At 50.9% G+C, this 14,648-nt stretch overlaps 1 protein-coding gene across 2 annotated transcripts in view; it reads left to right on the top strand.

The window, feature by feature from the left end:
* The window catches only part of GALNT18 (polypeptide N-acetylgalactosaminyltransferase 18), a 355,216-nt gene extending 342,518 nt beyond the window's left edge, over window positions 1–12,698 (top strand). For both annotated transcript variants that reach the window (XM_025928366.2, XM_025928368.2), the window contains one exon: window positions 12,277–12,698. In XM_025928366.2, the coding sequence (XP_025784151.1) occupies window positions 12,277–12,423 (147 nt within the window). In that variant the 3' untranslated portion in view covers window positions 12,424–12,698. The remainder of the gene's footprint in view (window positions 1–12,276) is intronic.
* Window positions 12,699–14,648: the final 1,950 nt, after the last annotated feature.

Genomic DNA, 14,648 nt, shown 5'->3' on the forward strand with positions numbered 1-14,648 from the left:
TAATCTTTGCAAATTACATGGGTATCCTACCAACTAGAATGATCTGGTGCAGAAGTTGGGCTGAAAGGACCTTTTACTGGTGCATCTCCAATCTCCTTTCCGGTTTCACATTCTGCATTATTTACTCTCCTGAGGGCTGCATTTAAACTCCACAGACACTCAGGCTGAATTAATTTCAAAATAATCCAGCACGATTCTCTCAGGTTCTCCTACAAAGAAGATAGGCATTTGCATATCTTAGTGTTCCATCTCATACCCTGATTTTCTGTTTAACAAATAAAATGCCTTTCTTCTATCCCCTGCAAGCACTTCTGCATTTCTGATGCTTCAGGATGAATCAGGACAGCATTAGATACTGACACTGAGAAACCACATTTGATGAAACATCTCTTGGCAACACTGATGTACAGGGCTCTGATGAGCAATTTTCTGATGATGAACATTCTTTCCTTCAGTTATTCATCAAACATTTATTGAGCATGGGGGTTGGGCAGGAGGGATGCAGATATGAAACAGAGCCAGCCTCTGCCCTGGAGGAGCTCATGAGCATATAAACACGCAATAAAATGCATGACGAGACCAGAAATGAGGGATGTATGATGTTCTGGGACCCTGGGGTGACGGGCTCAAGGATGGCTTCACATTCGAGACTTGTTTGATCTGGATCTTGAAAGTTGTAGGACAGTTCCCAGGTGTAAAAAGGGAGAACATCCCATGTAGAGGCTCAGCCTGGGCAAAGGCAAGAAAAAACAGAGTATGTCTGAAGAATGCAAATCCAGTGTTGTTATGGGTGGAATTTGGAACCTCCAAAGAGGCATGAGAGAGCTCAGACATAAGGGTCAGTTTGGGTGCAGATAGTGGTGATCGGTGAAAGCCAGGCCAACAAGTTGGACTTCACCTTAAAAGCAGAGGGAGGAACCGGAGGAAGTTTTAAGCAGTGGATTGCCACGATGGGGTCTGAACCCCTCTGGTAGCAGAGTTCAGGGTGGATTAGAAAAAAAGAGACATGGAAGCAAGTTAGGGGGCTGTTCCATCATTCCCATGAGAGATGGGGCAGACTCAATCACCATGAGGGCGTGGGTCCAGGCAGCTGGGCGGGAGGGTGGGGGGGGGTGGATTTTGAGAGACACTGCATCAGTCTGTTGGAAGTAGTGATGGATGAAAAGGAGGGAATTGTGAAGGGGTATTATTAACCCAGGACCACTCTAGGCTCTGGGTTTCTGTCTGAAGAACAGGGCAGCCAGAGTTGTCCCTCTCAAGTGACGAACCTGTCTCTAGACAGCCAGCATTTCCCACATCAGCACATGAAGAAATTTTGTGAACACGGGAAATAGTAGTCATTGCCTTCTGTGATTCTCTAGCTTGTGACTCCTCCTGGTTTAAAGACTCTCCTAAAGTGTTACCTATAAATTATAGGACTTTCAGTCTTCTGAGAGTACCCTACATACTGAGATTTGGGGGGATTCTGGGATTTGGTGATGAACGGTTAGTGAAAGAGGCATTTAGTCAATGAGCCCCATGCCAATAGAAGGAGAGGGAGTAGGCAAATATCAAGTTGCTACAGAGAACTTTGTGGCCAGACCTGCCAAGTGACGCGATAGACTGCCTCTCCATGGTAATGAAATGCCATTCTTCCGCCATTACCATTATTGTGAATGGTTACACAAAGGCTGCATCCCTTTCTTTAAAATATTCTTACAGGGATTCTTGCCACATGATGTGTGTCTTCTAAGGTCCAACTTCCTTAAATTCTACCTATCTATTTGAACGCATGGTTGAAGGAATTGCAGGCTGTTGGACCAGAGAGACCAGAAGCACCTTAGCTCTGCCTTCTCAAAGCTGAAGGGCTGCCCTACCCACAGGAAAGCAGTCTTGTCCTATTGGTTCTGAGGGAAGACTGGCGAGTCCGGGACGATTTATAGAGCAGCTTTCTCCTAGTCCGAGTTGTCCAGAAATGAGGTTGGCAGTTCAGGGAAGATCCAGGGGCTCCGGGGACCATGCAGCAGGCCATCTAAGGCTCTGCAGCTCTCAGTGGATTTGCACTGGATGGCTTGAAGGGCCTGCCAAACCCAAAATTCTGTAATTCTAAGCTAAATTTAGACAGCAAGCCCTGAGGAGGGCTTCCCCACCTGGAAGGTTCCCTGGGCCTGCCTCAATAAAAAGCACCACAAGTTTGAAAATGAGCCGAACTCCTTGCACAACGGCCATCTTCATCCCACTGTGTGCAACTGTTTTTCCATTCTGTCACTCCACACTCCTCTCATCCATCAACCAATACACGGGAGGGCACGACTGTCTTACACTTCCAACATCTCTAGCACCTCATGGAAAATGAGACAGAGGAGTCACCCAACGTGCTGTTAATCAAATGAAGCAGTTTTTTTTTTTTTTTTCAGAAATTCACAAAAACTAACCAGAGGCCTCCTGTGCACCAGGTCTTGAGCTAGGTCTGTGGGAGACTGTAAGACGAACAAAAGTTTACCACTGATGACTCCCCTTACACACATGCGTGCACACTGCAAAAGGACATTTCAGCATAATAGTCAAAGGGCCCTGCTTAGCTGGAGAAATCCCTAGTTCCTACAAATAACACTTTTAGGTGGTGGTGCATCCTAACTGTGTTATGTGGGGTACTCTAAATTATACAGTAAATATGTACTTCTTCCTATAACTTCAGATTTGAAGGAAGGGGATGGAAATGCTTTATACTAAAACAAATATGCATACTAGGTAGAGCAGGGTGAACACAAATTTGTATGAATTTTTTTAAATTTTTTAGTATGTATTTATTTTTGATATAACACAAGCAGGGGAGGAGAAGAGAGAGAGGGAGACACAGAATCTGAAGCAGGCTCCAGGCTCTGAGCTGTCAGCACAGAGCCCAACGCGGGGCTCGAACCCACAGACCATGAGATCATGACCTGAGCTGAAGTCAGTTGCCCGACCGACTGAGCCACCCAGGAGCCCCTGTATGAATATTTTTTAAAACAGGAGGCTTTGACGAAATGTCAGGGTATCCAGACTATATCTCATGCTGTTCTCATACTGTGGGGGTTGCCGTCACTCTCCTTGGCTGTTGAGTCCTTTGATGGAAACATTAGCAAGGTCCATCTGGGGGTCCAAGAACACATAGATCAGCGTTCCCACTGGTAGGCTGTCCCCACACCTGAGCCCCTATGCTTGCCTCGTTCTCTGCAAAGCATTTATGCATTTTCCACATGAGGGACATCACGGATAACAACAGAGATGTCTATTAATGCCAGGGGAGAAGAAATTTTCGACAGTATGAGGAGACTGCCTGGAAGAGAGCTGAGTGTAGAGCCAAGTCTGCCTGTCCAGGATAATTGGCTCTGATTTGTGGGGTATAATTTGATAATTTGATGCAAGATGAGTAACCCACTCAAAAAAGAACCTATTTGCAGAGCACATTTCCCAGGGAGCACGGCTAATTCTGCCAAAGAATTTCCCCACACTCAAGGAGGAGGAGTCCTTGACTTTCTCCCATTCCGATTCCCAGTCGCTGTCAGGAAGTCCGACTTCAGGAACCTTTTGTACTGAAAAGACTATAATCTGGTATTTCATTATGGCTCTGGAATAAAACACCTTTTCATTCCCGTGTCGTATGAAGGGGCAAATGTAGAACTGTCCAGTTTTGATGGATTAACAAAGCCTTGCGTAGGCCCTGGAAGTTTGTGATGTTTAGTTTATGGCAGTCAGCATGCCCCCCCACCCACTGCTCATCCCACAGAGATCAGGAGCCAGGAGCAGGTGTGATGGCTCAGATCCCCACTACTCAGACCAAAGATTTTAAAAATTATTTACCGAATTTACATGGTGATTCCTATGTGCCAGATAGTATTGTAACTGCCTTATAAATATTACTTAACTCCCCCCAACAATGCTAGTAGGTACTTTAATTATCCTCATTTTACAGATGAGGAAACTGAGGCACAGAGAGACTAATTTGTCCAAGAACAAATCTAGGAATTTTGCCTCTGGGATCTATGCTTTAAACCACCATACCATGGCGCCTTTCTTTGTCTTGCTTCTAGAAAACCAGTGAATGGCTGCAGTGGGAGTTTGGGGCTAGGGTCTCCCTGCCAACCAGTCACTGGCGTGTGTGAACTGGCTGGATTCCTGCCACCTCAGCGAACTCCTTGCAGCCACCCTGCTATCTCCACAACCCACTTTCACCCTTTTTTTTTTTTTTTTTCGCACTTGAGATTGCCATTACCCCATCTTTGGTCCAGTGGACCTTCAGAGCAAATCCCAGGCAGACTCTCACTCAGGCACTGGTGAGTCTCCTTTATTTTTTTTTTTTTTTTAATTTTTTTTTCAACGTTTATTTATTTTTGGGACAGAGAGAGACAGAGCATGAACAGGGGAGGGGCAGAGAGAGAGGGAGACACAGAATCGGAAACAGGCTCCAGGCTCCGAGCCATCAGCCCAGAGCCTGACGCGGGGCTCGAACTCACGGACCGCAAGATCGTGACCTGGCTGAAGTCGGACGCTTAACCGACTGCGCCACCCAGGCGCCCCAGTGAGTCTCCTTTAAAAAAGATAAATGCCAGAGTACTTCTTGAATAAATCTAGTGTTAAATATTCATAATACATAAAGACTGCTTTCCTCTATGAAAAGACTTAATCTCAGAGTTTCTTTAACTAGTGCTAACATCCCACCCATGCTTTGAAGTATTTGATTACTAATCATTAACTATTTAACCTGGAAACTCCCAAGCCCACTGTGCTTAAAGCCCAAGATGCACTGGGCCATTTGGCCGTGGAAAATTAATTAGAAAGGAAAGTGGAACGAGAGCTTTGAAATAAGCAGAGAAGACTTCGGAATACAGGAGTCACTCCACACAACCTCCTCTAAACACTTTGGTGGTAAACATGAGACCAGCCTGAGCTCAGCCCAGAGGCTCCAGAGGTCACAAGTGCAAGCGACAAGCCAGGCCCAGCCCTTCCTTGAGACTGTGACAGCTTGTTTGTGGTAGCCAGCCAGCAGCACCGGAGGCAGCAGCCCCCGGGAACCTAACAAGGCATTTTCTGGGCCCCATCACAGGCCCAGAAGTGATCTGTGATAAGCGAGCCCTCCAGGGACTCTGTCTAATCTGTTTACCCAGCCTACACCCTCAGGAGGAACTGGGCTAGTTAGGAAACCTCTAGCTGCCACAGGCACATAGTTGGGGAAACTAAAGCAGAGGGGAAGCGCATGCTGCGTGATCTGGGGTCAGCTACACAGTGGACCACGGCTCCACAAGCCCCACTCTACACATCATCAGTGCCCCATGGCAAGACACAAATCTGAGTGCCCCACAGCTCTCCGGCCTTCTGCAAATGAGAAGCCTAAGGCCCAGGGCAGCTGAGCTGCTGACCCAGGGTCCGGTGGGAAGAGCCAGAGGCAAGGCCAGGAGCAGAGCCCCTCTTCCTTTACTTCTGCCCACACGGCCTCTCTTGCCCTTCCAAGTGACTACTCCAGAGAGGCCCAGAAGGAGCCAGAGCTAGGCTGGGGGCTGGGAACGCACCTCCAGGAATTATTATTAGCCTCCTTAATTCTATACATTGAGCTTTCGATTTTTTGTAATGCTCTTTCCATATTTACTTCCGTTTCCATTCCAATTAAGCTCTCTGTGTGCTGCGGCATCTCTCCTGCCAGGTTTAATTGCCCTTATTTAAATTCTTTAATTAAAAGTATTGTGTGTTTCCAGATCCTGTTGGTGTATGTATTACACAAATAATTTCGATGACTGGACTGGTAAACCAAGGAACTGTGCTCTCCATGGACGGTGGCGCTGGCCAGGGGATCTGCATCAAGCCCCAGCCCTTCAGAGCCCAGGGCCCGGCCCAGAGGCTGCTGGATGGGCCTGGGCTGTGAGGACAAGAGACTGCAAACAGGCATCCTTGCTTCCTTCCTTCCTCCAACACTCCATGCCTCACACAGCAGCCAGAGTGGCCCGGTTAGCATGTCAGTCCGACCCTGCAATGGCCCTGTTACCAGATTAAAAGCCAAAGTCCATTCAGTGGCTGTGAGTCCTCACTGAGTCCTCACAGAACCTCTTGGGCCTTAACTCCTACTCCTACTCCTACCCCACGCCCACGCTGCCCAACGGCCTCCACGCTGGTCTTTGTGCTGTTCTCTGAACACACCAGGCCTCTGCTGGTGCGAGAGCCTTGCTCTGGGGCATAGGACTACCCCCAGATCCCACCTAGGCCACCTTCTCTCCCCCTTTGTGTCTTCACTCAACTCTCCCCTTCTTGTTGACGATCATCCTGGCCACCTCTTTCTTCTGCCTGCCTCCCGCCGGCCCCACTCTCTTACCTGGTTTGTCTGAGGCCGTTCAGGCTAGAACACAAAGACCATCGACTGAATGGCTTACACAACAAACATTTATTTCTCACAGTTCTCAAGCCTGGGAGGTCCAAGATCAAGGTGCCAGCAGATAGTGTCTGCTGAGAACCCTCTTCCTGGGTTGCAGGTGTTCCCTTTCTCACTGCGTCCTCACATGGCAGAGGGAGACAGGCATCTCTCTTGCGTCTCTTCTTAAAAGGGCACTAATCCAATTCATGAGGGCTCCACCCTCATGACCTAATTACCTCCCAGAGGCCCCACCTCCAAATATCATCACAGTGGGGATTAGGATTTCAGTATGAATTTTAAGGGCTCGCATTCAGTCCGTTTTTGTGCACAGACTGATCACTCTCTAACACACCACAGAACTGACTGTTTGCTCCCCCTCCTGGAATATAGTCTCAGTCTTTGTCTACAGAAAAAGATCTGTTCCTGTTTAGTCACTCCTGACTCTCCATGGCCTAGAGTTACACAGTAACTGGCACACAGTAGGTACTAAATATCTGATGGATGGATGAATAGATGGATGAATCATGAGTCTGCAGCGAGCCCTCAAAAGAACTAGCCCAAACTGGCTCCGCAGAGCCCCTGAAGCCCACGAAGGTGACCTTCCTCCGCCCCAGACATCGAGGCACCCGCAGAACTCAGTCTAGTCCGCTGCCTCGAGACAGGCATGGGGTGGGAGAGATGACGTGGTGGGCCTAGTCACACATGCTAGTGAGGAACAGTGAATGGGGCAGGGGCCCCCAGCCTGTCTCTACCGTTTACTGACCACGTGACCCTGGGCCCGTGTCCCAACCTTTCTGAGCCCTAGTCTCCAGTTCTATACAGTGCGGACAATTACCATCTCCACCCCTCAGGGTTATCATGAGGAATACGTGCGACTGGGCATGTGGAGCATTTGACACAGTGCTGGGAGCCTGGGAAATCAGTGGCAACCGCTGTTAGTTCCATCTCAGTGCAGAGCCTGCAGGGAGGGGTACGGAGAGTCACAGCACCAGACTGCTCCCCAGGGTGTGCTGAGCTCACCAGGGAAGGATGGACCGCAGGAAAGGAAGGCTCCTTTGCAACTGTGGTGGATGGAATCTGTCCAGAGAGGGTGAGAGCCTAGAGATTATTCACTGAGAGCGGCTGGGGTCTGCGAAGGAGGACAGGAGGGAGGCAGCACCGGTGGCCAGTGCTAGCTCCCTCACCCAAAGTGGCCTGCCTCCTCCTCCTCTAGCCCAGATATGTTCCCAAGACATTGACCAGGGCTGCTCAGCGAGGCCTCCACACGGGCCTTACTCTTCTGCTCTAGAAGATTCTCCTCTTGGAGCCTCTAGGGAGGAAGTTCTCCTTGACTGCCTGCTTCACCCTCCCTGACAGGCCCTGATGCTCTCACTGAGGTTGTGTCTCCTTCACAGCACTGCTCTTGGCCTCGGTCTGTTTCTTCCACATCCTTCCCAGAGGCCACACTGGCTGCTTCTGCCCCAGGGTCATGACACTTCCTGTCTCCAGGGTCCTGAGGGCCAGGATGGGGTCTGGGAAATGTCACATTTGAGTCTCTGAAGGAATGCTTTCCTTCTCAGAGACACTCCTCCCTCTCTTGGGCTTGGCAAGGCGCTCCTGTGCAAGGCTTAGAATGTGCCTGAGTGGTAGCAGGAAAGGAGAGACTGCGCCTTCTCTGTTTTGGACAAGTTTCCCCAGTTTAGTGATCCAGGGTTGACGGAAGCAGCCCAGCCACTGGCACACAGGCCCGGGCCAGCCCCTGAGGAGATTCTGAGAAGCCCATCTTCAGCAGAGTGAATGGGCACTTGCTCTGGTCCCTTTTCTGCCTGTTGTGCAATTTTTCCGGAGCCCTCATCCTGATACACACTCGTTGGTTGTTTTATAGCTGATAGAAGGGTTTCCCGTTCCTCCTTCTCTCATCCTCCAGTAGTCAGGACAGAAATTACCATCTGGTCCTAGACACAATGGAACCAGAGTGGAGAGCAGCTCACCCAGGGCCACCAGCTAAGAACCAGGAAGGAAGCATCGTAGGTCAGCACCGTCCCTTCCCATCTCACTGCCAGAAAGGCCGGCAGAGCTCATGAATTAGTGAGTGGGGCTGGTCTCATTCGCACCCTGCCTGAGCTCCACTCCTAGTGACATGGGTCTGGCACGCCGCCAGCTGATGGAGTGTTGGAGGGTCAGGGGAGCCTGGCCACACATCTGCCAAAGAAGCAGCAGTGACACAGCCCAACCCGGATGTGGGCGACAGGTGCGCTCAGGCCACGGCAACAGAAATGGCAGAAACCTGTGCCTGGCAGAGCCATGGGCTGGCCTTGCTTGGAGCAGGTGTCACAAGGGATGTCTCTGGGTCTGCAAGTCCAGCTTTTGAGGGACAGAATGGGGTCCCACAGCTTCCAAGTGGACTACTTGAAGCTATCAACCTGTCGTCAGCCCAGGAGCATGGCGTGGCCACCGAAAGCACTGATTCATTGGCTGTGTTGAAAGAGTCTGTTGTCCAGTAGAAATGAGGTGGTGGCCCTCTGCTTGGCAGTCAGTTCTGAGTGACACAGAATAACTGGAGTTTGTCCAAAGGAGAGCAGGCGGGTTGGAAAAATTATACAAAATTGTTGCTCAGTTCCTTGTGGAAGTTTAAACTAGAAAGGCACGGAACTCGGGGGACATGAGCCCTACCTTCCTCTATTGGAAGGGAAAGGGTGGAGAAGCAGGAGCAGACCCACATGTGGGAACCTCAGGGGGACAGTCTGGGGCCCGTTGCTGGATGCCTCCATGACAAGGATTTGAGTTGAATGCTCCTGGGCTGAGCAGCATGGAAAAGAAAGTGCTGGTTCAGGAGGCTACGTGAGTCACCCCTGGAGGAGGCCCAGCAAAGCTGGAGGCCCCAGGCCGAAGTAGAGGTCACCCAGGTTGCTGATTAGAGCAAGAGGGTTGGCCTTCAGAGTGAACTCCACATTCGGACTGCAGGGTCCTTTCTGAGCCCTTGTCTCACTGCCACTTGTTCCTCTGCCCCCTCAGGGCCTGAGTCAGCTGGTGTCTCTCTGGGTGAGAGATGAGCTTGCTGTTTGGGTTTCCTCTTTGCTCTGGTGTCTCTCTGCTCTTGGGTGCAGTGAGTCACGGCTCTCCTCAGGCCCACAGCAGCAGAGACCTGCTTTCTTCCCTTGAATATTCCAGAAGAAATTTGCTGGGCCATCTTCCACCCACTGGAAATTGGGAATTCTCTTCCTCCTCCCCAACACATGCACAGACCCCCGATCCCCTTTGCCATCCAGTCTCTCACTACCTGCCTCCTTCACCCACTGTTCAAAGTCACTTCTGAGGGAGCTGCATTTTTTTGGTCTTAATTATTTAATTGAAGAATAGCACACATACATACAGAAACATGCACAAAATGTAAATGTTCAACTCAGTGGTTTAAAGCAAAGCAAACACCTGTATTGCCACCAGCCAGGTCAGGAAATAGCATACCATCAGCATCCCAGGAGCCCCTCTCTTGCCTCCTGTCAATCATTTTTCCTCTTCCCCCTCCTTAAAGATAACCCCCATCCTGGCTCTAACACCATGGTCCTATTTTGCCTGTTTGGGGGGTGTATATAAGTGGAATTATATATGTGTTCTTTATCTGGCTTCTTCTGCTAACATGATATTTGTTAGGTATTCATATTGAGTGGAGCTCTAGTTTGTATATTTGTGATGCTGTACAATATTCCGTTATGTGACTAACCACAAGTTATTTATCCATTCTACTATCGATGGGCACTTGGGTTGTTTCCAGATTGGAGCTTTTACAAATCATGTTGAAGAAAGCACTCAGGTGCTTGTCTCTGGTGCACGCATTTGTGCTAGGTACAGACCTAGTGTGGGAGTGTTGGGTCTCGGAGATGCGTGTGTCCAACCGCGGTAAATACTGCCAGTTTCCTAGGTCGCTGTGAGAACTGAGTCTTCATGTTCTCTGAGATGTCAGCCATCACCATGGGGATAGTGGTAGCTGACTGGGGATGACCCTTTTCAGAAGAAGTTCGAGGTCTCCTCTCCCAGCATGCTGTTCAATGGAATGGGCATGGGATGTAGCTGGGGGTGGGCTGCAGTCATAAGAGGCAGGGGCCCCCCTCCCCCTGCTGCCAGGCCTGCTCAGGGCCACTCCAGAGTGAAACACCTGTGAAACACAGCAGCCCTGTCTGGAGACCCATCCCTCCTCACCTATGCAGGTCATGACTGCCAACATTTACTGATCATCTGTTATGTACCAGGCTTTTGGCTGGATGCTGAGGGCACAGAAATTGATAAGACATAGAGCTGTCAGTATGGGAGGGTGGGGGGGAGACAAGTAAACTAGTAATTCCTCTACTGTTCAATCATGCTGGGCGAATAGAGAAAACACGGTGAAAACACGGGTGAATAGCACCTCGCTAGCTGGGTGGCCTGGAGGAGAAGAGGTGGGAGGGGCTGAGGTGAGAGATAAGGAGGCTTCTGGAAGAAATGGAGCAGGAGCTTAGCCTTGAAATGTGACTGTGCCTTGGCCTGCTACGGAAGCATGGAGAAGGACCCCCAGCACAGGACACGGCTTGCTTGATGTCTAGGAACCCTGATAATACAGAAATCTTTACACAACTGCAGGAAGTTTGGTGTGGCTGCACAAAAGGTGTGGGGGCTGAGGGAGGAGATGAGGCCATGAAGGTCTGTGCTAAGGAACTTGGGCTCTGTCCTCTAGACCAAACGTCATTTCAGAGACATCACTCTTCCCTGCCTCTGGAGGTCTGAGGGGGGTCAACTAGGAGGCTGATGCAGTTGTCCAGGGGACAGAAGATGGTGGCCTGAACGCAGGCAGGGTTGTGATGTGATAGCACTAAGGGGACAGTCACCAGGCAAGAGGGGTGTGGAATTGGCAGGACTTGGTGCCTAATCAGATGCTGGGGAGAAGGCAGAGGTGTCAGTGAGAATGCCCAGGTCTCCCACACGAATGCCTGGCTATTGCTTTTGGGGGAAATTATTTATGGAAAATATTTATAACTGAGGTGGTAAACACAAGAGGAGTAGATTCTGGGGAGAAGGTGAGTTTGAACATCTACTCAAGTGCCATTAAGCTACAAAGAGTGCACTTATAAGGACCACCACCTACCCCAAGCAATTCTGCCTGCAGAATTGGTATAACTCCAAGATACTCAAATAGTCCGGGCTGATGCTCAGACTTACAGCCAGCAGCCTCAGAGTATCTGAGCTCTGCAAGGGCCTCACTAAAATAAAAACTGATTGGGCTTCTCTTTGCTGCCATGGGGCTGCTCTGGGGAGCAACACCTCTCTTCCTTCAAGAGGCTTTGGGCATAAACTGAGTGTGCATGGCTACAGAACATTCTAGAACATCAGTAGCATGGGGGAAAAGCATGCATGCCCAGGGCTGAGGGAGCCCAGTGGCCTAGGAGACATATCCAGGAGCCTGACTTTGGTGGAGACCAACACTGATGACTCTAGAGGTCCACTTGGGTACATGGACCCTAAAAGCAGGAGGTCCTGGGCCTCTGGTGGTGGTCAAATTCAGGCCAGTCATGGGGAGGGGAGTCCCAAGGAACTAGACTTTTCAGAGCAGGACCCCAGCCCATGCCTATGGGGACCAGGGTCTGGCCCCCAGGGTGGGAGCTATGGGAGCACACCAGCATGCCACACCCCAGCAAGTGGATGGAAGTTGGGGCAGGGTGTCTCCGTCCTAACGAAGGACTAGGGCCCTGTGAAGAAAACCAAGGCACATGTTCGGTCTCAGGGAGGAGACCAACACATCAGAGAAGGGCAGCCTGAGGCTGCATGGGAATGCTGGCCCCCACACCTCCTGTAGCCTCTCTGGACCCCAGGCATCTGGACCCACCGATAACTCTAGGCCCGAGGTCCCCCCAGATTCCCCTGTTTCGTCTATAGCCTCTGACTCCACTCTCTGCCCCGGCTCCCAGGGAGGCCCCATCCAGAACCGCAAGTCCAAGCGCTGTCTGGAGCTGCAGGAGAACAGCGACTCGGAGTTTGGCTTCCAGCTGGTGCTGCAGAGGTGCTCAGGCCAGCACTGGAGCATCACCAACGTCCTGAGGAGCCTGGCGTCCTGACCCTGCTGGGAGCGGCCCCCGCCCGTCCCTTTGCTACTGTGTAGCACCTGCTGCAATGCTGCCTGCTGTCTGGGGGGTTGTTTGAGTCTGGGGGAACCAGGTTAGCGGGACCCCCCCAAAAGAGCTTTTTATTTCCTATTCAATTTTCATGGAGTTTATAGAAAGGTGCCGAATGGTGGGTGATGGTATAATATCATAAACTATTTTGCAACTGTAAATAGGGGACAAATGGAAAATATTTATAACTGACAATAAAATACTATTGATTAAGAAAAGGGCTTTTGCAGTCATTTGGTGCTCAGTGGAGCTGCCTGCCTGGTTCCTCTGAACTTGGAGTTCTTGTAGCCCACTTTCTTTGTGAGGCCCAGGGTGGCGAGTGGGGCACTGTGACCTCACAGTCACCTCCAGAGAGAAGGCTCCTTCTGCCTCTCCCACAGCAGATGCGTCCTTTGGAGACAGCATTCCTGAAGAAAGCAGGGTTTCTGCTGGCCCCCGAGCGTCAGCTGCTGAGCTTTAGGCTTTAGGCCACACTGCCCCATCTTGATATCACCTTCCTCACCTCCCAGGGCGGTCCATTGCCCCGGCCCTCAGCAGTAACCCTGGCCTACAGCAAATGCCTCCTTCCAGTTGCTAAGACGGTTCGGCTCCTTCCATGTGTCACGGTGTATTTGTTTCCTGGGGCTGTCATAACAAAGTGCCACTGACTGGCTGGCTTAAACAGAAATTCATTCTGTCCCAGTTCTGGAGGCTGGGAGTACAAAATCAAAGATGGGCAGAGTTGGGTCCTTCCCAGTGCTGTGAGAGGATCTGTTTCAGGTCTCTCTTCTAGCTTCTGATAGCCTCAAACATTCCTTAGCTTGTAGGTGGCCATGTGCTTCCTGTGTCCCTCTGTGTGTCTGCCTCAGGGTCCACATTTCTCATTTTTACAAGGACACCAGTGATATTGGATTAGGGCCCACCATTGTGACCTCGTTTTAACTTGATTACCTCTGTGAAGACTATATTTCCAAATAAGGTCACATTCTGAGGTACTGAGGGGTAGGGACACAATTGAACCCATAACACATGGCTCTTTCAGTTATGGCTCCACATCACCCCTCTGGGCCCAGCCTCAGGAGACCAGTGGCCCTCAGAGTAGAACCATCCTTCTTGGAGCCTCTTACTCAATCCTCTGTCCCTCCAATAGCTTCCGGCTGAATGGTTCTTGTCCCAATCCAAAGTAGGCCTTCCTCAGGTTGAAGGCTCCTGTTTTTAGTTTGAAGGACACCCCAACCCCACCTCCAGCACCACCTCCAACCCTCTCGCTCATAGCAGAGCAGTAGTGAGTGTCAGGCTGTAGGACCGAGGCAGGAGAGGAAACCCTTCCTGGACAGATTTCAGCCCCACCCACCCTCTCAAGTTCTCTGGGACCTCCTTCCCAGGGGCCTCCAGTCCCAACACCCGCTTGTTGGGGATCAATAATCTATAGCTGAAACACTGGTGATCATAGAAACACCCCTGTGCCTCAGGGACCCCCAAGGAAGAGGAGCCTCTCGTCTTGGCCATCTGGCACACCAAGACACCCGCATGCACAGGCTTCACCCTAGAGGGCCACTAGGACTTCCCAGGCTGCCACCATAGCCGCCCCCCCCCCCCCCACCTAGGGTTACACTGCTTTCCCACCACAGACCAGAGAGGATACCCAGACATTGGCCAGGCGGCTCCCACCTGATGGCTCCCACCCAGGAGGTGGACACAGGAAGCAAGACCCTCAAGAGGGAATTGTAGGCACTGCCTTTGCCATATTCCGGAAGCCAGGGCCTCAATATGGCTTCCCCCACACTTACTCCTCTACCTCATTCTGACAAACTCCTCCGAGCCCTGCAACCCAGCCACGCTTCCCAAGTCCCCTCCATTCTAGTCTCATCTACCCACCTGGTGCTTCACCTCTCAGCACCAATTGCTGTGCTTCATCATCACCCCCACACACTCGCCTGCCAGTGGCCCCCAAGTCTGGTCCCCAGACCAGCGGCATCGGCATCATCTGAGGACTTACTAGAAGGGCAGTTCTCAAGCCCCATCTGGAAATCCTGAATCAGAAACAGGGTTTTAACAAATGGTCCAGGAATTCTGATTCCCTGCTGGAGTCTGAGACCCCTGCTCGGTCCCGGCCAGGACCACTTCCCTTGTGCCCTTCTTCCTGCTCTCTCCCAGGCCTCCCACCCCAGCTACATCCATCACGTGCT

This window comes from Puma concolor, chromosome D1 (assembly GCF_028749965.1).
Source record: "Puma concolor isolate L17-30 chromosome D1, mPumCon1.1.hap2, whole genome shotgun sequence".
NCBI lineage: Eukaryota > Metazoa > Chordata > Mammalia > Carnivora > Felidae > Puma > Puma concolor.